The 19,795-nt window shown below is 57.2% G+C and overlaps 1 protein-coding gene and 1 long non-coding RNA gene across 7 annotated transcripts; one reads left to right on the forward strand and one right to left on the reverse strand.

Moving 5' to 3' along the window:
- Positions 1 to 2,215: 2,215 nt before the first annotated feature.
- LOC140642607 (uncharacterized) lies at positions 2,216 to 8,414 on the reverse strand. Of its 3 annotated transcripts, none has more exons than XR_012039035.1 (3): positions 7,857 to 8,414; positions 6,845 to 7,102; positions 2,216 to 4,372 (listed from the first exon to the last, which is right to left on the reverse strand). It is a non-coding gene; the product is annotated as an uncharacterized lncRNA (long non-coding RNA). The 3 variants fall into 3 exon arrangements; XR_012039034.1 differs by lacking the exon at positions 2,216 to 4,372 and adding an exon at positions 4,394 to 6,724; XR_012039033.1 differs by lacking the exon at positions 2,216 to 4,372 and adding an exon at positions 4,394 to 6,740.
- A 270-nt stretch (positions 8,415 to 8,684) lies between these two features.
- On the forward strand, positions 8,685 to 19,728 carry DENND6B (DENN domain containing 6B). Of its 4 annotated transcripts, none has more exons than XM_072843415.1 (20): positions 8,685 to 8,861; positions 11,964 to 12,002; positions 12,077 to 12,119; positions 12,721 to 12,833; positions 13,178 to 13,258; positions 13,874 to 13,979; positions 14,098 to 14,177; positions 14,260 to 14,322; positions 14,604 to 14,659; positions 15,180 to 15,302; positions 15,377 to 15,472; positions 15,570 to 15,664; positions 15,799 to 15,864; positions 16,005 to 16,069; positions 16,166 to 16,255; positions 16,329 to 16,382; positions 16,679 to 16,788; positions 16,881 to 16,983; positions 17,071 to 17,148; positions 17,229 to 19,728. In XM_072843415.1, exons 1-20 carry the CDS (start codon positions 8,700 to 8,702, stop codon positions 17,349 to 17,351), a joined length of 1,746 nt encoding a protein of 581 aa, XP_072699516.1. In that variant the 5' UTR covers positions 8,685 to 8,699; the 3' UTR covers positions 17,352 to 19,728. The 4 variants fall into 4 exon arrangements, with proteins under 4 accessions (XP_072699516.1, XP_072699517.1, XP_072699518.1 ...); XM_072843416.1 differs by having other exon boundaries at positions 17,074 to 17,148; XM_072843417.1 differs by having other exon boundaries at positions 13,919 to 13,979.
- The last annotated feature ends 67 nt before the right edge of the window (positions 19,729 to 19,795 follow it).

A 19,795-nucleotide genomic window follows, 5' to 3' on the forward strand; every position in this document is an offset into this window, starting at 1 on the left:
AATGGATTGGCCCTACAACCAAGAGGAGAAACGCCCTGCCAGCCGTGCAAAGGCCCCTCGAAGGCCATCGCAGCAGATTGAGCTGCAGAAAGGGGGATCAGGGCCAGAGGACCAACCAGAGATGGTCCCACTGGTTTTTCTGCTATGAGCGCCTGCAATCCTCTATCTTGGTGTTCTTCCTATGCTCAGGCCAGACTGCCTGGGGTCAGCCTGGACCCTTCTCCTCTGAGATTCCACACTGGAATTATCAGCAAATCCTTCCACTTAAAAAAAAAATGTATCGGGATCCCTGGGTGGCGCAGCGGTTTGGCGCCTGCCTTTGGCCCAGGGCGCGATCCTGGAGACCCGGGATCGAATCCCACGTCAGGCTCCCGGTGCATGGAGCCTGCTTCTCCCTCTGCCTGTGTCTCTGCCTCTCTCTCTCTCTGTGTGACTATCATAAATAAATAAAATTAAAAAAAAATTTAAAAAAATGTATTTATTTATTCAAGAGAGGCAGAGACACAGGCAGAGGGAGGAGTAGGCTCCCCTCAGGGAGCCGGATGTGGGACCCAATCCCCGAACTCCAGGATCACGCCCTGAGCAGAAAGCAGAGCTTAAGTGCTGAGCCATCCAGGCGTCCCATCCCTCCACTTTTAAGTATGGCCAGCTCTGCACAAGCACACACGGGTCCAAGACCAGTTTCTCTTACCTACACAGCAGCCTCCCAATGCATTCCTGCTTCTGTTCTGGCATTCTTGCCAGAGAGCAGCTTCCAGCAGCATAGCTTACACCTAGAGAGATCCAAGGAGAACAAGCCCATCCCGTCCCTCCCCAACCCTCATCTGGCATGGCCAGAAACCCAAGTCCTTGCCGTTACTCACAAGGTTCTATGTGATGTGTTCCCGTTTCCATACACTGCCCCTAGTTCATTGGGTTCTGATCATGATGACCTCCGACCACAGCCCTCGTACCCACGCTTTCCTCTGGTCATTGCTATGCTTACTAAATTACCTCCTAGATCCTCCTCCCTTGTCCCCTTCTCAGTGAGGGCTACCCTGACCCTCTACTTCAAATCTCAAGCCTGCACACACACATGCACACACGCACACTTCATAGCCTTTCCCTGCTTGGTTTCTTCCTTCTTGTGTCAGTAGTCACCGTCCAATAACAGGACAGAAACCATAAAATGACTTCACAGAAAGTTTGATATACAAATTACCAATAGGGACGCCTGGGTGGCTCAGGGGTTTAGCGCCTGCCTTTGGCCCAAGGTGTGATACTGGAGACCCGGGATCAAGTCCCACATCGAGCTCCCTGCATGGAGCCAGCTTCTCCCTCTGCCTGCGTCTCTACCTCTCTCTGTGTCTCTCATGAATGAATATTTTTTAAAATAAAAAATTAAATAAAAATTACCAATAGTAGGAGATGAATTACAAAGGAGTAAAGAGAACTCTATAGTCAAGAAAGTTGACTACAGAGTTCCCTCCATAACTTGGAAGGGAGGTTCCCTCCCCAAGGTGGGAATTCATGCTGTGTTGCTGGGTTGTGTGGCCGCAGCCTAGTGGACAACAGTCATTCCCTGGGTTGTCCAGGGATAGCGGTGATATGAGCAGAGGCTGATGGACAGGAATACAGCTCTCCAAGGTGCAGGCCAGCTAAGCCTGGAAAGCCTCCTGCTGGGGGAGGGGGGGTCTATGAGATTCCCTGAGAATTTGCCCACAGCCTGATGCTGAACTGAGTAGGAAGCCATTCACAGAGGCAACACCACTCCAAGTCTCCCACTTATGGCTCTGGCAGCTGCCCAGTGGGAGAAGAAAAAGAATGCACACCTAGACCAGGACTCTCCCACACTCTCTACCAGCAAAACCTAACATCCTGCCAAAGGCAGAAGAGAAATGCTTCTAGGATCCAGCTCCATTATTGCAAGCAAGCAAGCAGAAGTGGATTGGGAGCTGAAGCATAAATGGAAAACAGGTAGAGTCTAACCCTCTGGATAGTTGGGTTCTGTTTGCATCCTTTCAAACATACTTGAATGTCCACTCAACAACAAAACAGGGATGCCTGGGTGGTTCAGCGGCTGAGCATCTGCCTTTGGCGCAGGGCGTGACCCCGGGGTCCTGGGATCGAGTCCCGCATCAGGGCCCCTGCATGGAGCCTGCTTCTCCCTCTGCCTGTGTCTCTGCTCCTCTCTCTCTGTCTCTCATGAATAAATAAAATCTTTGAAAAAAAAAAAAAAAAAACAACAAAACACTTTATTTTCACCTAACAAGATGCATCTGTCCTTATTACAGGTGAAGAATAAGCATTGATAATGAGCACACCTGCAGTCACAGACGCCCCTATAGCAACAGTTGGCTGCATTTCGTACTCCTTGAATTCTGTTTCCGTCCCACTGAGTATTCTCTTATGCCCTTATGTTAAAGTGAAATAATAGATAACCTCCGACCACCTGTTTATTTTAAAAACTGGAAAGGAGAGAGAAGAAAATGGTCGGTATATACAAGTAAATACTGTAATGTGCGGGGCACCTGGGTGGCTCAGGGGTTGACCATCTGCCTTCAGCTCAGCTTGTGATCTCAAGGTCCCAGGATCGAGTCCTGCATCGGGCTCCCCGCAGGGAGTCTGCTTCTCCCTCTGCCTGTGTCTCTGCCTCTCTCTGGGTCTCTCATGAATAAACAAAATCTTTTTTAAAAACCCACTGTAATGTGCAAAGAGAAAATATGTAGAGCTACCACAATCCTTGTTTCTGTAATTGCTCTTAAGATATTAATATGTATGGCTCCCTAACAGACTTCTCTTCTAAACTGCCTTATAGTGTACACAAAATGGTGAAAATAGAGCCAAGCTGAATTCAGTATTTCTGACACAGGAGGAGGATCAACTAAAATAAATTCTATCACTAAGAACACCAAATGCAAAATTATTCACCAATAAATTGAAAAAAGTAAAACTGTGGTGTAAAATGAGTGCTGCCCAGGGGCACCTGGCTGGCTCAGAAGAATATATGAGTCTTGGTCTCAGGGTCATGAGTTTGATCCCCATATTGGGTGCAGAGATTACTTAAAAATAATAAAACCTTGGGGGATGCCTGGGTGGCTCAGCAGGTGAGCATCTGCCTTCAGCCCAGGGTGTGACCCCGGGGTCCTGGGATCGAGTCCTGCATCGGGCTCCTCACAGGGAGTCTGCCTATCCTTCTGCCCATGTCTCTTCCCCTCTCTGTGTCTCTCATGAATAAATAAATAACATCTTAAAATAAAATAAAATCTTAAATAAAATAAACACTTCCTTCTGAGTGCCATCAGAACAGGAGGAAGTGTGGTCCTATCCTGTTCTACAAGAACCGCCACACTTCAGCCAGACAGAAGCCAGGGCATCATAAGACTACTGATCCATAGGCCCACATGAGAGAAACACAGGGAGATCTGAACTTCTGTATGCCATCACCAAATTCCTGCATGTCATGACAGGAAACCATGAAAGCAGCAAGAGTAAAATGGCCCATCACATAAAGGGTAACAATGATACAACTAATAGCTGAAATTTCATAAGGGGACAATGACCATGAGGCAATAGAATGACACATCCAAAGTGCCAAAGGAAAAGTAAAACCTGTCACTGAAAAAATTCTATACCCAAAAATACAATCCTCGGAAATGAAGGTGAGATCAAGACGTTCACAGACAAAATAGAAAATTCATTGCTGACGGATCTGCCTTATAGGAAGTACCAAAGATAGTTCCTCAAGCTGAAAGGAAATGACACAAGATGGTCATGCAAATCAGCAAGAATGAATGAAGAACCAAATTCAGCATCGTGTAAAAAGTATCACTACCAGGCAGCCCGGGTGGCTCAGCGGTTTGGCGCTGCCTTCAGCCCAGGCATGATCCTGGAGACCTGGGATGGAGTCCCACGTCAGACTCCCTGCATGGAGCCTGCTTCTCCCTCTGCCTGTGCCTGTGCCTCTCTGTCTCTCTCAATAAATAAATAAAATCTTTAAAAAAAAAACCTGAAAAATAAGGAGAAAATCCGAAAAGCACAGAAGAGAACAGCCAAAGACGATGATGGGGCAGCTGCAAAAGGTGTACCCGACATGGGATGAGAACACCAGAAGGAAAAGAAAGACAAGGAATAGAAGAAATATTTGAAATCTTTCTACATTGTACAAAAGTTTCCAGCTAGTGCAATAAGGCAAGAAAAAAATTAAAGGCATACATATTAGAAAGGAAGAAGCAAGGGATGCCTGGGTGGCTCAGTGGTTGAGTGTCTGCCTTTGGCCCAGGGTGTGGTCCTGGGATGAGTCCCACATTGGGCTCCCCACAGGGTGCCTGCTTCTCCCTTTGCCTGTGTCTCCGCCTCTATCTCTGTCTCTCTCATGAATAAATAAATAAACCTAAAAAAAAAAAAAAAAAAGGAAGAAACAAAATTACCTTTATTCACAGATGATATGATTATCTATTTAAAAATCACAAGGGACACTCATAAAAAAAAAATCACAAGGGACAGTGCGCCTAGGTGGCTCAGTCATTTGGACATCTAGATGCCTCTGGTTCAGGTCGTGATCTCAGGGTCCTGGGATCAAGCTCCCTGTTCAGCGGGGAGTCTATCTCTCCTTCTGCACCTCCCTCCCCCCCATGCTCTGTCCCTCTTTCTCTAAAATAAGTAAATAAAATCTTAAATATACATATATAAGGAAAGGGGCGCTTGGGTGGCATAGTCGGTTAAGTGTTCAACTCTTGGTTTCGGCTCAGGTCATGATCTTGGGGTTGTGAGATTGAGCGCCCACCCCCCCCCTGCTCTTACACACACTGTCTGTAAATAAATAAAATCCTAAAAAAAAAAAAATCTTAAGGAATCTATTAAAAAAAAAAAAGCCTTACTAGAAATAATAGTTTACCGAAGTCAGAGGATGATATATCAATAGATAAACAGCAGTTATACTTCTATTTGCCAGCAACAAGTAATCTGAAAAAAATTTTTAAAGATTTTTAAATTTATTTATGGGGGGGAAGAGCAAAGGGAGAGGGAGAAGCAGACTCCCCTATTGAGTACAGGACCTGATAAGGGGCTCCAGGACTCCAATATCATGACCTGAACCAAAACCGAGCCAGACATTTAACTGACTGAACTACCCAAGTGCCCCTGAGAATTTTTAAGAAAAAATATTCCATTCACAGGAAAAGTGTGGGTGAGTGGATGGGTGAAATAGGTGACTGTGATTAAGAGTACACTTATTGTGATGAGTACTGAGTAATACATAGGATTGTTAAATCACTATATTGTACACCTGCAACTAACATAATACTGCATGTTAATTATACTTTAAAAAGAAAGAAAAAATTCCATTCACAATTGTATCAAAATGAATAAAATACTTAGGAATAAATTTAACAAAAAAAGGGAGTGCAGAAAAGAGTTGATGCAGCCGGCTAACCACTTAGTCATAGAAAGCCCCTGCTTACCAACTTAACCCTTGGTGGGCATCTGGGAACATGGATTTCAGGAGAGTTCCCATCACTCCAAGGAGTGATCAGAGGGGCTCATAATGTCTAAACTCAATGTGACTTCTACTGACCACCCATTTTCTTTCTGGGCATCTGGAATTTGGGCAGTCACTGGACCAGAGCTGCTTATCTGACTGGTCCTGTAGGGAGCTGGATGGTGTTCCTTCCCCTAAAGATATCCACCCCAAACCTGTCAACATGATCTGTGGAAAAAGGGTCTTTGCAGATGTAATTAAGTTAGGATCTTGAGATCATCCTTGATTCGGGGGGTGGGAGGGGGCACGGGAAGAGCAGTCCTAAATCCAATGACAGGTGTTTTTCTAAGAAAAATCAAGAAGAGACACAGAGGAGAAGGCGATGTACAAACAGAGATTAGGATGGTACACCTACAATCCAACCAAGGTTTGCAGGCAGCAATCAGAAGTTAACAGAGGCCTGAAACAAATCCTTTTTCCCAACCCTGGGAAGGAACCAAACCTGCTGACAGCTTGATTTCTGACTTCTGCCTCCCAAACTGTAAGACAATACGTTCCTGTTGTTTTAAGCCACCTAGTTTGTATCAATTTGTTACAGAGGCCTTAGGAAAGAAATACAAACTCCCAATAAGTTTCTCTAAGGAATTTCCCTGGTTGGCAACATTTCACATCCTATCACAACTCATTGACACATTTAAAGTGCCTCCTCTGGGACTCCACTGAGAAAGGACCCTGGAGGCTGGTCTCCCCGAAACTTTGCCCCAAGAGTCTTTCTCTTTGTTGGTTTTATTTTGTATCCTTTTACTGAAATCAAGATATAATGTAATGACATAGAATGACTACATGCTAAATCCTATGAACTCTCCTAGCCTATTATCAAACCTGGGTGTGCTCCAATTCCCAATGAACAAAAACATTGCCAAGAAAAATTACTGAAGACCTAAATAAATGGAGTGAAATATCATGGCCACGTCATGCATAGAACACCAGCAACGTGAGATGGCAGTTCTCCCTAAATTGATCTGTAGATTCGATGCAATTCCTGGGAAATTTTCAGCACATGGTCTTCTTTCGTTTTTTTGTAGAAAATGATGAGCTATGGATGGTTCCATTGGTTAAGTGTCTGCTCTCGGCTCACCCATGATCCCAGAGTCCTGGGATCCAGTCCAAGGTGCTGGGATTGAGCCCCGCAACTGGTTCCCCAATCACTGGGGAGTCTGCTTCTCCTTCTCCCTCTGCCTCGCCCCCTGCTCCTGTGTGCTCTCTCTTTAATAAACAAAATCTTTGTTAAAAAAAAAAAAAGGAATTGATAAGCTACTACTAAAATTTGTATAGAAATGCAAAGGATCAATAGGATAAATGAATAAACAACTGTAATACACTTACAAAGAAGCATACTCTGCAGTAAGAAGGGATGAGCTCGGGAAATACACCACAAAATGGATGAATATCAAAAACATTGTGGAGGCGCCTGGGTGGCCTAGTCTGTTAAGCGTCTGCCTTCCGCTCAGGTCATGATCCCGGGGTCCTGGGATTGAGCCCAGCATCCGTCTCCCTGCTCAGTGGGGAGCCTGCTTCTCCTCCTGCTTCTGCTGTTCCTCCTGCTTCTACGCTGCCTCGTTTTCTATCAAAATAAATAAAATCCTTAAAAAAAAAAAAAACAAAACAAAACAAAACACATTACGGTGAGTGAAAGAAGCCAGACACACAAGACTTCACGCTGTATGATTCCACTTTTATGAAGTTCTGGAACAGGGTCACTCGTGGTGCAAAGAATCATGGAATTGTGGAGGGTGGTGGTGCTCGACTGGAAAAGAGGCAACAGGGGACTTCCTGAGGGGATGGCGCTGTTCCTTCCTTATCCTGCTAGTTCTTTGAGTTAATGGTGATTCTAAGAACCACCTATTTCTGGGATCCCTGGGTGGCTCAGTGGTTGAGTGCCTGCCTTTGGCCCAGGACATGATTCTGGAGTCCTGGGATCGAGTCCCGCATCGGGCTCCCTACATGGAGCCTGCTTCTCCCTCTGCCTGTGTCTCTGCCTCTTGCTCTGTGTCTCTCATGAATAAATAAATAAAGTCTTTAAAAACAAACGAACAAAAAAACCCACCCGTTTCACTACACGTAAATTTTACTCCAAAATAAATACATAAATAAAAAATTATTAATTAAAAATAAATAAATTTATTTTACTTCCCACCCCCCCCCAAAAAAAAGAAAAAACTGAACTAAAAAGTACTGGTTAATAATACACACACTGAAGTATTTGGTGGGGGAGAGCACTGATGTCTACAACTGTCTTTGGACGTAATCTAAAAATAAGGTGGCTTGAGGGATGGAGACAGATGCGGGGACACAGGGTAAAACAGGTGACTGGGCGGCCGGGGTGCAGCTCACTGACCTTTTCTGCATCGGACACTTCCTAACGGGATGCTTGGGAACACTCAGTGGCGCATCGCTGTCAGCTTCGGAACAGGGGCGCCTTAGGTTCAAGGGCGGGGGTCACTGCAGAGGATGGTCGTGGCCCATCACAGCACGTCCCTCATTCTGCGCGCACGTGACCAGCTTTGGGCCGGGATTCGGACAGGCGCACGCACATCACGAGCCCCATCCGCCGCGGCGACCCGGGGCACCGGGCCCCCAGCAGGCCCCGCACTCCGGGAAGCCGCGGGGACCTGGCGGTCGTGGCCCAGACTGCGCGCAGGTGCCGCCCCAGCCTCGGGGGCTCCGGGGGGTCGGCGGGCAGGCCCACGGAGTCACGACGCGGGAGGCTGCGGACACGACCCCGCGGGGGACCACAGGCAGACACCCGGCATCGCGGGGCAACGTCCCGACCCGGCTGGAATCCGAGCCGACGACGGCAGGTGTTGGCCCTGACGCGAGCGGCGAGAGCCGCCGGGACAGGGTCCCCCCGCCTGCGCGCCACGCCCGTCCGAGCGGCACCCCCGGAAGCCCCGACCCCCGCCTGACCGACCTCCCCGGAAGTTCCGCCTCCTGGCTCCGGCCGCTCTGGCCCGCGCGGGCCCTTCTCGTTGGTGGGCTGGGCGCCGCTCCGCTGCACGGCGGTCCTCCGGCCGCCAGAGGCGCCGACGCGATGGCAGGGCCCCTCTGGCCCGCAGCTGCCGCTCCACTGCTTCGCGGCGCGGTCCCTTCCGGCGCCAGGCGTCTGCCTCCGGGCTGTTCCCCCGGCAACGCCTCGGAACCGTTCCCCCGGCAACGCGCGGCGGGCGCAGTCCCAGCCGCCATGGACGCGCTGTCGGGCGCCGGGCCTCGCCGGGCTCGCGGCCGCCTGGGCGCGGCGTCCCCCGGAGCGCGGGCTGCGGGAGCACCGTGGGCGCGCTTCTCGGCCTGGCTGGAGTGCGTGTGCGTGGTCACTTTCGACCTGGAGCTGGGCCAGGCGCTGGAGGTGAGCGGGCCGCGCGGGGGCGGCGGCAGGGGGGAGGGGGCGGCGGGGCGGGGGACGCGCCCAGCCCCCGCCCCCCGCATCCCGGGAGCAGCCCTGGGACCGACCCTTCGCAAGCCCGGCGCCGGTCACTCCTCAAAGTGCCCTCCCCGAACAGAGGACGAAGGGTCCGATTGCCAGGACGTCCCCCGAGACCAGGAGAGCGGGCCCTGCCCTCGGGGTGCCCGGCGGGTCTCTGGCCTCCACCCTCCGTGCCGCGGGGTCACTCGGTGGGAGTCCGCTCTGGCGCGGTCACCCCCTTCCCCCCTCCACACTCCCCGGCCGACGTTTGCGGCCGCGCGGCCTCCTCCGCCCACACCTACGCGTTCACCAGGCCTCACACGCAGGCTGGGGCCCTTTCCAGCCCGCAGGCGTCCTGCTCACCAGCTGCACCCGCTCGGGGGCCTGGGGTGCCCCATTGCCTGCAGGCCCCCCACCCACCCTGGGCAGCCTCCCTTCCTCCCTGCGTCCCCGGCCCTGTCACAAGGTCGTTCCTATGTCCCGAGGTCAGGACACAGACCCGGGAGCTGTGCGCGGCCAGGGGGCCAGGGGCATGTGCCAAGGCTGTGCTGACTCCTGAGAGCCTGTGGGAGACCCCAGTCTTCCAAACAGAAAGGGCGGACCCTTGTCAAGAACTTTGGGATCCGCCTGGCCAGCCCATCCCCACCAGGCGGGCGTTGCTGCTGCAGCCCCGTGGAGCACCCGGAGGTGACAGATCTGCCTGGGGCTGCAGAGCCCACATCCTCACTGTTGCTCACATTCCTTGGAAAATCACAGAAGTTAAGAGCTTTTTCTGTGTCCTTAGGGCATTCTTAAGTATATTTTTCTAGAACTTTTAGAAAGCTGATTCTCAGCAAGTCCTGTTCAAGGCTCTGTGACTTTCTGAGCCTTTGGTGAGGGTGCACAGCTCTGGCCGGGGGTTTTGGGGACGCAGGGCCTCTCTGAATCGTGAGGTCTGTGTGGGAGTCTGGCCGTGAGCCTATCAGCAGCACAGCCACACGGTCCTCATCAGGTTTGCCTCTTGCTTGGGGTCATTTCACCTGCTCAGTGCTCACCCATCTTGGACTGCCTGAGCAATGCAGACCTCGCAGCATCGTCCACGGTGCACAAATGTGGACGGCAGACCCAGAGGCTGCCTTCCAGGAGCTGGTGATCCACAGACACTGGACAAATGCAGCTCAGAGGGAGGGGCCGGGCATGGCTGGTCTTGGAGGAGGAGGAGGAGAGAGGCAGGCGGGGAAGAAGGGACTGCTTGACGGAAACTGTTCCTCAGAAAAGGCAGCAACAATGAAGGCCAGGAGCTCTCCACTCACTCATCCACTAAATCCAGTAAAGCAGCCAGGCTTTGCCCTGTAGGAGCTCACGTTCTGTGCTAGGGACACAGTGGTTTGGGACCCCCAGTGCGCATGGGATACAGGGAGGGGGTTCCAGGCTGATAGGTGCAGTGAAGCCTGCGGGTGAGGCAGGGCCTTGGGGGTAGGTGCGGGACGGGAACCTGTGGATAAGCTGAGGAGGGGGCCTGGCTGCGCCTACCCAGCCTCCCTGGGAAGCCTGTGGCATGAGCTCTGCCTGGAGAGCCCCAGAGCCCCCTCCACTGTGGTGGTCGTGCCCTCCCACGCCCCAGCTCCGGCACTGCACAGTCCCAGGACCCTTTATAATCGTGAACGTTATTGATGCCAAAAAAACCTTTTTTTTTAAGATTTTATATACTCCTGAGAGACCCAGAGAGAGGCAGACACGCAGGCAGAGGGAGAGGCAGGGTCCCTGCAGGGAGCCCAATGCAGGACTCGATCCCAGGACTCTGGGATCACGGCCTTAGCCTAAGGCAGACGCTGAACTGCTGAGCCACCAGGCGTCCCCCCAAGAAGCTTTTTGTACGAATATGTGTCAACGTTTACTGCACTAGAAGTTAAAGCTGAGAAACACAATAGTTATTGAGCTGACGTTAAAATAAAAGTACTCTGTTAACGTAGACGTTTTCAAAAAAAAAAAAAACATGTAGACGTTTTCATGAAAACAGCCATATTTCCAAAACAAAATTTGGTGAGAAGAGTAAGAGGAATAGTAGCATTTGATGCTTTCACAATCAATTTTTTTTATTGAACGGTTTCACTTCAGCTTAAACCGAGCTCCTCCTCAGTGTTGAGTCTGGGGGGACAAGGCAAGTTGGAGCTCCTTGCATGCAAGCCCTGTCTCCTGACCCCCCCCCATAGACTCCTAGCACTGTGCTCTCTGGAGAGCAAAGGCCAGGGCAGCAGCAAAGCCCAAGGCACACCAGCTCCCAGGAAGACACCTCAGAGGTGCACTGGAGTGAGGGCCGTGGGGCCCCCTGCCTTTTGGGGGGATCCTGTAATGAAATCCGCTCTGGCCCTGGGCCGGCGCATAGAGCTGCTGAGCCCGAGAGCGAGCCTCAGGCCGCAGCTGCTCCAGAGTGTGGCCTGCCTCCTACATCCCTAAGGGCCTGCTGCTGACGCTGCAGGGCTCAGGGTGCTCTCCTAGGGCTCTTGCTGGGGCGGGGGTTACAGGCCAGAAGCTTCCGGGTTCCTGACTAGCAGAGGTTGGGATGAAAGCGCTCGGGATGCTGTCCACAGGCAGGGATGCCACTGTCTTCGGTGCCGTCTGACTCAAGACTAGGAAATGGGGAATCTGGGCAGGCCCCATCTAGGGGAGCAAGCCCTGGGGAACTGTGCAGCCCGAGACCTTCTGGCTAAGTGGAAGGGTTCAGGAGGGGGAACAGAGGGGAGGTGGGACCTGCAGGCAGAGCCCTGGGGTCACTTGCTGTGGGAAAGAGGCAGGTGTGGGGGTGTGGGGGTTCTGAAAACCACCTCTGGAAGCTCTGGGGACGAACCCTGGGGTGAGGGAGGCAGGGAGGTCTCAGCACAGTTGCACGAGGGGAGGGGTGCGAGAAGGGAGTTGGGGAGCTGGCCCGTGTGTGGTAGCTGACAGGAGGGAAGGATGAAGGGGACTCGCGCTGAGAAGGGCCGGAGAAGCCGGAGAGGAGGCGGTGGCCGCCAGGGAAGCATTCCTGTAAGGCAGCAGGTGACTGGGTGCCCTGTGTCCCCACAGCTGGTGTACCCCAGTGACTTCCGGCTCACGGACAAGGAGGTGGGTCCTGGCCTTCCTGGGAGCAGCCGTGGCCCCGACCTGAGCCGGCCCTCACCTGGTTTCCTGTGTTTCAGAAAAGCAGCATCTGCTACCTGTCCTTTCCCGACTCGCACTCAGGTAGCCGATCCCTGGGACGTTGGCTCTGGGGCTGGGGTGGGTGACACGCAGAAGGTGGGTACTGAGGCTGTCCAGGACCCCCATGGCCCAGGCGTGGACGTGACCACTGTCAGCATCACTGCCTGCCTGCGCCAACCCACTCCCTGCTCCCTGCTCGCTGTAGACATCCAGAGCTCCCGGCAGCAGCGCTGGTCAGGTTACCCTGATTTGCAGGGTGTCTCTAGGCAGAGCGATGGGTGGGGTCTGGTTCTTACATCCCACCACAGTGGCCACCTGGCCTTTGCTCTTCTCCAGGACTTGGCCGTCCGTGCAGGCCTGTTTTCCTGTCGCAGACCAGCCGACCAGGCCCCACACCAGGGCCTCCCGGTGTCCCCTAGGGCCCCTGTGCAAGCTGACTGCACCATGCATGCAGCTGTCCCTGCTGCTGTTGGGGGCGGTGTTTAGGTTGAGACTGAGGTTAGGAATCAGGACACAGACTTTCTGGCAGGCTGGGCTTTCTCTCTGGAGGCATTCGTGGCCTTGTCTGTGGTCCCCTCCCCTCAAGCTGGCAGGAGGGTTTCCACCCTGATATGGGCCGGGTGGGGGCTGCCTCCCTTTCCAGGCTGCCTGGGAGACACTCAGTTCAGCTTCCGCATTCGGCAGTGCGGCGGGCAGAGGAGCCCCTGGCATGCTGAGGACCGCCGCTACGACAGCGGGGCCCCTGTGTCATTGCAAGTGAGTGCGGGCTGCCTCTCCCCAGAGGCCAGGGCTGGCCTGGTGCGAGCAACCACGAGGGTTCCCAAGTGCTGCAAGCCCCACCACGCCTGTAGGTTTGGCGCCCCAGCCTCCGTGGGAGTGAGGCAGCTCTTTTCACCACTGGGTGCTCCCAGGCCCCTTGAGCTGTGACCACAGTGCCTGCAGAGGTGCCCTCTGTAGAGGGGTCGGCCACCTTGTGAGCCAAGGACCCCCCAGCCTGACCTCCATGGCTGGAGAGAGTGGTTGCAGCCCTGGCCGCTGGTCTGGGTGGGCAGGAGGGAACATGGGGAGTGAGCTCGGCCCGGCTGACGCTGTTTTTGCAGAGGGAGCCAGCACACTACTTCGGTTACGTGTACTTCAGGCAGGTGAAGGACAGTTCTGTGAAGAGGGGTTACTTCCAGAAGGTGAGCCACCTGGCTGCTCTGGGGTGGTGCTGCTGTGAGGCAGGGCTGGTGCCCACGTGTCCTGTAGCCCCCAGCCACTTGGCATGGGGCACAGCTCACTGCCTGGGCCACATAGGCCACCCCGCCTGGGCAGCAGGTGAGGGCTTGGAGAGCAGGTGCCTCCTGGGCCCTCTGGGGAACAGGCGCTGCTGCCTGCCTTGGCCGTCACAGCACCTGCAGCCCCCTGTGAGCTCCCGATGTCCCTGCTCCTTGCTGCTGACGGGAGCGGGCTCATGCTTTCCAGATTAGAACAACTTCCTTCTTGAACTCAGACACCATAAGCAAAAGCTGCTTGAGTCCCGGGAAGATCATCCCAGAAATCCTGGCCATGCGCATTTCCCTGTGAAGGCCCGGGGCCCGGCTGTGCTCTGAGGGCTCCCTGCCCCATCTGGGGCAGGCTTGGGGTGTTCTGTCCACTGGCCCTGGGGTCCAGGATGGGCCATTCCCAGGGACGGCTGTCTTGTGGAGTTTGCGGGATGCCGCTCCCCGGGTAGACTCTGGATGAGCCCGGCATCAGGGGCCCCGCAGAGCCTGCGTGGCTGGGAGGACCTCTCACCGGCCCTGCGGGTCCTGCAGTCCCTGGTGCTGGTGTCCCGCCTGCCCTTCGTCCGGCTGTTCCAGGCGCTGCTGAGCCTCATCGCCCCTGAGTATTTTGACAAGTTGGCCCCCTGCCTGGAAGCGGGTGAGTGGCTGCCAGGCGCTGCCAGATGGCACCATCTCCCTGGCTGAAGCTCTCGGCACCTCCGGCCAGCGGCTGCTGCTTGGGGCAGGTTCCCGACACTGGCCACCTGTGTCCACAGTGTGCAACGAGATAGACCAGTGGCCAGCGCCTGTGCCGGGGCAGACCCTGAACCTGCCGGTCATGGGAGTCGTCCTCCAGGTGAGGGCTGGCTGGGGAGGGAGGGCCCCAGGTCTATAGACATGCCTGCTCCCGTCTGGCAGCTACTCCCTCCATCCCCCAGGTTCGAGTCCCATCCCGGATGGACAAGCCTGAGCACAGTCCTCCGAAGCAGTGTAGCCATGAGGTGGGGCCCTGCTTCTGGGCCAGTGGCCTCGCACCTGCCTCGACCCTCCCACCTGCCCAGGCGTCCCTGCCCCACTCGCTAGGGGCCCTGTGGGGGTGGCCAGACCCTCAGCAAAGCTAGCTGGGTGCCCCCCACCCTCTCCAGTGCTATGGGGGTGCAGAGGTGTGCAGGGCAAGGGTGCAGTGCCCAGGGCTCCCCTGGGGTGAAAGGTGCTGCTCGGGGCTCTGGGGTGCCAGCTACCAGCCTTCCCCCGTCCTGATCCCATCCATCCCTCCTCCCAGAACCTGCTGCCCGCCCCAGTGGTCCTCACCAGCGTCCATGAACTGGACCTGTTCAGGTGAGCCCTGTAGGCCGCTGTCTGTTGCCTGAGTAAATGGTGAAGGGGACCCATGAGGTAAAGCCTGCACAGCGTGGGGCCCCCAGAGGGACTGCAGGCCCCAGAAGTGAACTCTGGGGCGGTTCCATGAGGGAGAATTGTAGAGAAGCCCGGGGCTCTGCTGCCACTACCAAGAGGAAGTGGGCAATGTGGGGAGGAACGTTCTAGAAATCAGGAGGGAAGGATCCGCTGTGTTGGGAGCTCCTTGCTGCGTGAGGCTGCTCTTCCCCAGGCACATCTGTGAGGGAGCCAGGCCTCGGAGACCCAGCTGCCCTGTGTTTCGGTGTGGGGGCTCAGGGCCAGGCCAAGACAGGCCGCGGTCAGAGGGTGGGGTGGCCCTGGACACCCCTGAGCATCCTCAGATGTCCTCACGCATCTTGTCCAGGGCGGTGCCTGGTGTGAGCTGGGCCCGCCTGGCCGGGGGTGCGGGTGGGCCAAGGGCTGGGAACCGCCTTCCCTGACCGCCTCTGCGGGGCCCTAGGTGCTTCCAGCCCGTGCTGACCCACGTGCAGACTCTGTGGGAGCTCATGCTCCTCGGGGAGCCCCTGGTGGTCCTGGCACCCTCGCCTGCCATGTCCTCAGAGATGGTGCTGGCCTTAATCAGGTAGGCGAGGCGGCGGGGGAGGGGGCTGTAGGAGCGGTGGGGGCTGACCTCTCTGCTGACCTCCCCGCCCTCAGCTGCCTGCAGCCCCTCAAGTTCTGCTGCGACTACCGCCCCTACTTCACCATCCATGACAGCGAGTTCAAGGAGTTCACCACCCGCACGCAGGCCCCGTAAGTGCCCTGTCTGTCCCCATCCTCCAGCTCCCCGTTGCTCCACCTCCCTGGGCCTGCCTCTGCCCCTTCTCTCTCTCTCTTCTCCTCTCTCTAGACCAAACGTGGTCCTAGGAGTCACAAACCCTTTCTTTATCAAAACGCTCCAGCACTGGCCCCACATCCTCCGTGTGGGAGAGCCCAAGATGTCAGGTGAGGCTGGCCTGGCCTCTGCCCAGGCAGCGGGGGAGGTGGGCGGGGGGGCTCAGAGGCCCACCCAGCGAGAGGCTCAGCCCAGGGTGGGTCGGGCTGCAACCCTGAGGCCTGGCATTGGGTGTGTTCCCCAGGGGATCTTCCCAAGCAGGTCAAGCTGAAAAAGCCCTCCAGGCTGAAGACACTGGACACCAAGCCAGGTGTGTGCCCCTTGGGCTGCAGCCCCTCCTCTGCAGCGGGTGGAGTTCTCAGGGAACTGCTGCCCGGGGCTGGAGGCGGGAGCGGGTGGGGCAGGGCTCCAGGGGGCCTCCTGGACGGGCCTACTCTGCTGTCCTGCCAGGCCTTTACACCGCGTACTCGGCCCACCTCCACCGGGACAAGGCGCTGCTCAAACGTCTGCTCAAGGTACAGGCCTGGGGAGGGCCGGGGAGGGGTGGGGCGGTGAGCCTGCTCTGGGTAAAGGGGTGCATGTGGCGAGTTCAGCCCGTGCCCCCCGCTTAGGGGCTGCAGAAGAAGAGGCCGTGGGACACACAGACAGCACTGCTGAGACGGCACCTGCTGGAGCTCACGCAGAGCTTCATCATCCCCCTGGTGAGGCCCGGGGCAGAGCGGGTGGGGGCACCAGGTCGTGGCCCCAGGCTCACTCCCAACCTCCCCTCCCCAGGAGCACTACATGGCCAGTCTCATGCCCCTGCAGAAGAGCATCACACCCTGGAAGGTGCGGGTCCCGGTGGCCATCTGGGGGGAGGTCTGGGAGGGAGGAGGTCATCGAGCATATGGGAGGCACCAGGGCTCTAGGCATCCGTCATAGGACAGAAAAATGGGGCCACGCATGAGGGCCTCTAGGCCCTTCTGTCTGGGTGGGGCCGTCCGGGGGTCTGTCCTGGGAGGGTGGGGGCGATGGGTCCTCAGGTGGCTGAGAAGTGTGGCAGGGGAGGGTCCTGGCCAGCTGATGGCCGAGGCCTGTGGGGCTGTGTCCCCCAGTAGCCTGAGCTCACCAGGCCCCTGTCTCAGACTCCTCCCCAGATCCGCCCCTTCCGCCAGGATGACTTCCTGCGCAGCCTGGAGCACGCGGGGCCCCAGCTCACCTGCATCCTCAAGGGCGACTGGCTGGGCCTGTACAGGTGTGTAGATGGCATTCAGGGTCCTGAGGCTCCTGCCAGGCCGCCCTGGCACACGGGGTCAGCCCACAGCTCCCGCATTTTGCCACCCGCAGGCGTTTTTTCAAGTCCCCACACTTCGACGGCTGGTACCGGCAGCGGTACAAGGAGATGGCCCACAAGCTGGAGGCTTTGCACCTCGAGGCCATCTGTGAGGCGGTAAGGGGGTGCTGGGGCCGGGGGAGGAAAGGGGGACCCAGGGGATGGTGAGGGCCTTGGTGATGGATGGCTCTGTCATGTCCCCAGCAGAACATCGAGGCCTGGATGAAGGACAAGTCTGAGGTGGAGGTCGTGGACCTGGTCCTGAAACTTCGGGAGAAGCTGGTGAGCTGTCTCCTGGCCCTGTGGAGCCTCCACCGGCCTGTGTGTAGGTCACCTGCTCCTGACCACTGCTGCCCCTGCAGGTACAAGCACAAGGCCACCAGCTCCCAGTGAAGGAGGCAACGCTCCGGCAGGCACAGCTGTACATTGAGACGGTCATCGGCTCTTTGCCCAAGGACCTGCAGGCTGTCCTGTGTCCTCCCTAGGACAGGGTCAAGCGGCCGGGGCCAGGGGCCTGGGTCTGATCACGCTTCCTTTTCCTCTGACGTGGCCCCAGCCAAGCACAAGCTCCCCAAGCCGAGCTCTCTGCTGCTGCTCCCTCACCTTGGCGCCCTGTCAGCACCCCTGGTGTTCCAGCAGTAAAAGGTGGCATTTGGAACCACAGCCTGGCCCTTGACTATGGGTGGACCCCAATGTGGCCAGAGCCTCGCCTCCCCCTGGGTCCCACCTGCCCTCTGCAGGGCCCGGGGGCCATGAGGCGGGGCTGGCTGTGAGCCCTCGTTGCTCTGGGCACAGGGCCACCCGTCCCCCTGCGGTGCCCACCTGCCCAAGCCCCGGCGCCCTGGGCCTTGTATTTGATGTGTTCTTGGGCCTACCAGGCTGTCCGGCCCCAGAGAGGCAGCGGCAGCTGCTAGGTGGACCGCCTGCTCCGTAGCTGCCACCGACCTGCAGGGGGGAGGGCGGGCCCTTCACTGTGGTCCTGGGCTGGGGAGGGGCACTGCCCTGTAGTTGGTCCAGAGGCTGCCGGGAGTGTCTGGGCCGGCGTCCTGGTCCCACTCTTGGAGCCCCGACCGCTGCTGCGTCCTGTTGGGCAGGCGCTCCAGCTGTCTCCCTCGCAGGGGCCCACCCACCGCCACGTGCAACCAACGGGTGTTGGACCCTAGACTTACTGGGTGCCCTCAGCTAGAACCGGGGCAGCGGGCTCGCTGGCAGGGAGCGGAAGGCCCTCAGAGGTGCGGACCTGCCCCATGCGCCACCGAGGAGCGCTGGCCCCACGGTACCCGGTACCCGTCGCGACTTAGCATAGGGCGATGGCATTGGCCGGCAGCAGGAGGGAGGGAGGGCGGGCGGGCACGAGGTGTGGACGCGGCGCTGTGAGTCCGCAGGTGAGTCCCCCGACCTCCAGCCCTCGACTCAGCTCACCTAGGCGAGGCCCGGGTGGGGCTTTGCCACCGCCCTGAGCGGGGCCCAATGGCGAGTGGGCACAGCGGGCATGGTGGGTGCAGGCTGGAGGTGCCGCCCCTTCTCCCCTGAAGGCCTGCGGATCGGGGACTCAGAGCTACGCTGTCTGTGCCGCCTGGGCAGAGCCGCCTGATGACCATGGCCGCTGCTCTCAGAAACGCCACTGTGGACTTGCCGGCCCTGCCCATGGCCCGGGACAGCCTGTGACCGTGGCCAGTCTGTGGGTGGCTGAGCCCATGTGAGGCGGCCTTTAAGGACGTGGCCGCTAAACAGAGTAGAGCCCGGCCGAAGCAGTGGGTTCATCTTTGCAGAAGAAACAGGCTGAAGCTCTGGGAGTGGGAGGCCCACGCTGGCCTCAGGTGCCACTCTGGGCAGCCCGCCCTGCTGGCTGGTGTGGACGCACAGCCTCCTCGCCCAGGGTGCGGTCTCCAAGGGGATCTGCAAAGGTGCCAGCACCTTCCTTGTGACTGGCCGGCTCCCTCGTGTGCCAGCCTCGGCCTCCTGAGGGCCAGGGCTGCAAGGGAGCCTGGGAAGTTGACCCAGGCCCCCCTCACAACTGTGACCCCAACGGTGAGGGCTGTGCTCCAGACGTCCCCCTGGCTGTGCTGGCCGCACTGCACACCCACCAGGTGGTCTGCCGTCGTGCGTGTGCCAAAGGGCTGGAGGACCACAGGCTGCAGGGAGGAGGGGCTGCGGGGTGGCCTCGGAGCCCCCAGGGACCTTGGCCACCATTGCTCCAGGGTGGCCCAACCAGGTCCCCCCAATTCCCCGAGTCCTCCCTTGGGGCTTTGAGGGCTGCGGCTGAGGCCCCTGGCTGTGCCTCACAGCAGTTCATCCTGGTGACCACTGTGGGCAGGGGCACTGCTGCCCAGCGGGGGGGAGTCCCAGGCTGGAGCGCGCAGGGCCGAGGAAGCACCTGTCCAGGAGTGACGGCAGCCACCAAGGCTCCCTCTCCCTCGCAGCCTGACCCCTGCACGGATGTGGCTCTGGTCGGGGCTCTGTGGGAGCTGGGCAGTCCTGCCCGCTGCATTCTCTCCCCAGAAGCTTCCTTGCTCGCGCCTGGGATGAGGTCAGCTCTGGTGTTCTGGGTCTGTCCCCTAGCAGGTCAGCGCAGGAGTGAGGAGGGCACAGGGAGGAGGGGCCCTCCTGCCCCCCTCACCCCGCCAGAGCCCCGAGGGCCTGCAAGGTAGGAGCCCACTGGCCCCGGAGGGCCTTGTGCTTGGTCCCTGGGGCCTCGAGGTTGGAGGGGCTGTGTGGTGGCTGCGGGGGGAGGGGGGAGTGGCAGGGACAGGAAGGACAGTTCTTCACCCCCGGGGCTTCCTGTGCTTTATTTAAAGATTCCTTTCCAGTCTGGGATAGCGGCCTTCCCACATTCTGTTATTAAAACGTTCTGCTGTGACAGTGCTTGTCTTTTAACTTCCTTTTTTGATAAGTTGGCCTTCTTGTGAACCCTGGTAACACTAGGGGT

This window comes from Canis lupus, chromosome 11 (genome assembly GCF_048164855.1).
Source record: "Canis lupus baileyi chromosome 11, mCanLup2.hap1, whole genome shotgun sequence".
NCBI classification, from domain to species: Eukaryota; Metazoa; Chordata; class Mammalia; order Carnivora; family Canidae; genus Canis; species Canis lupus.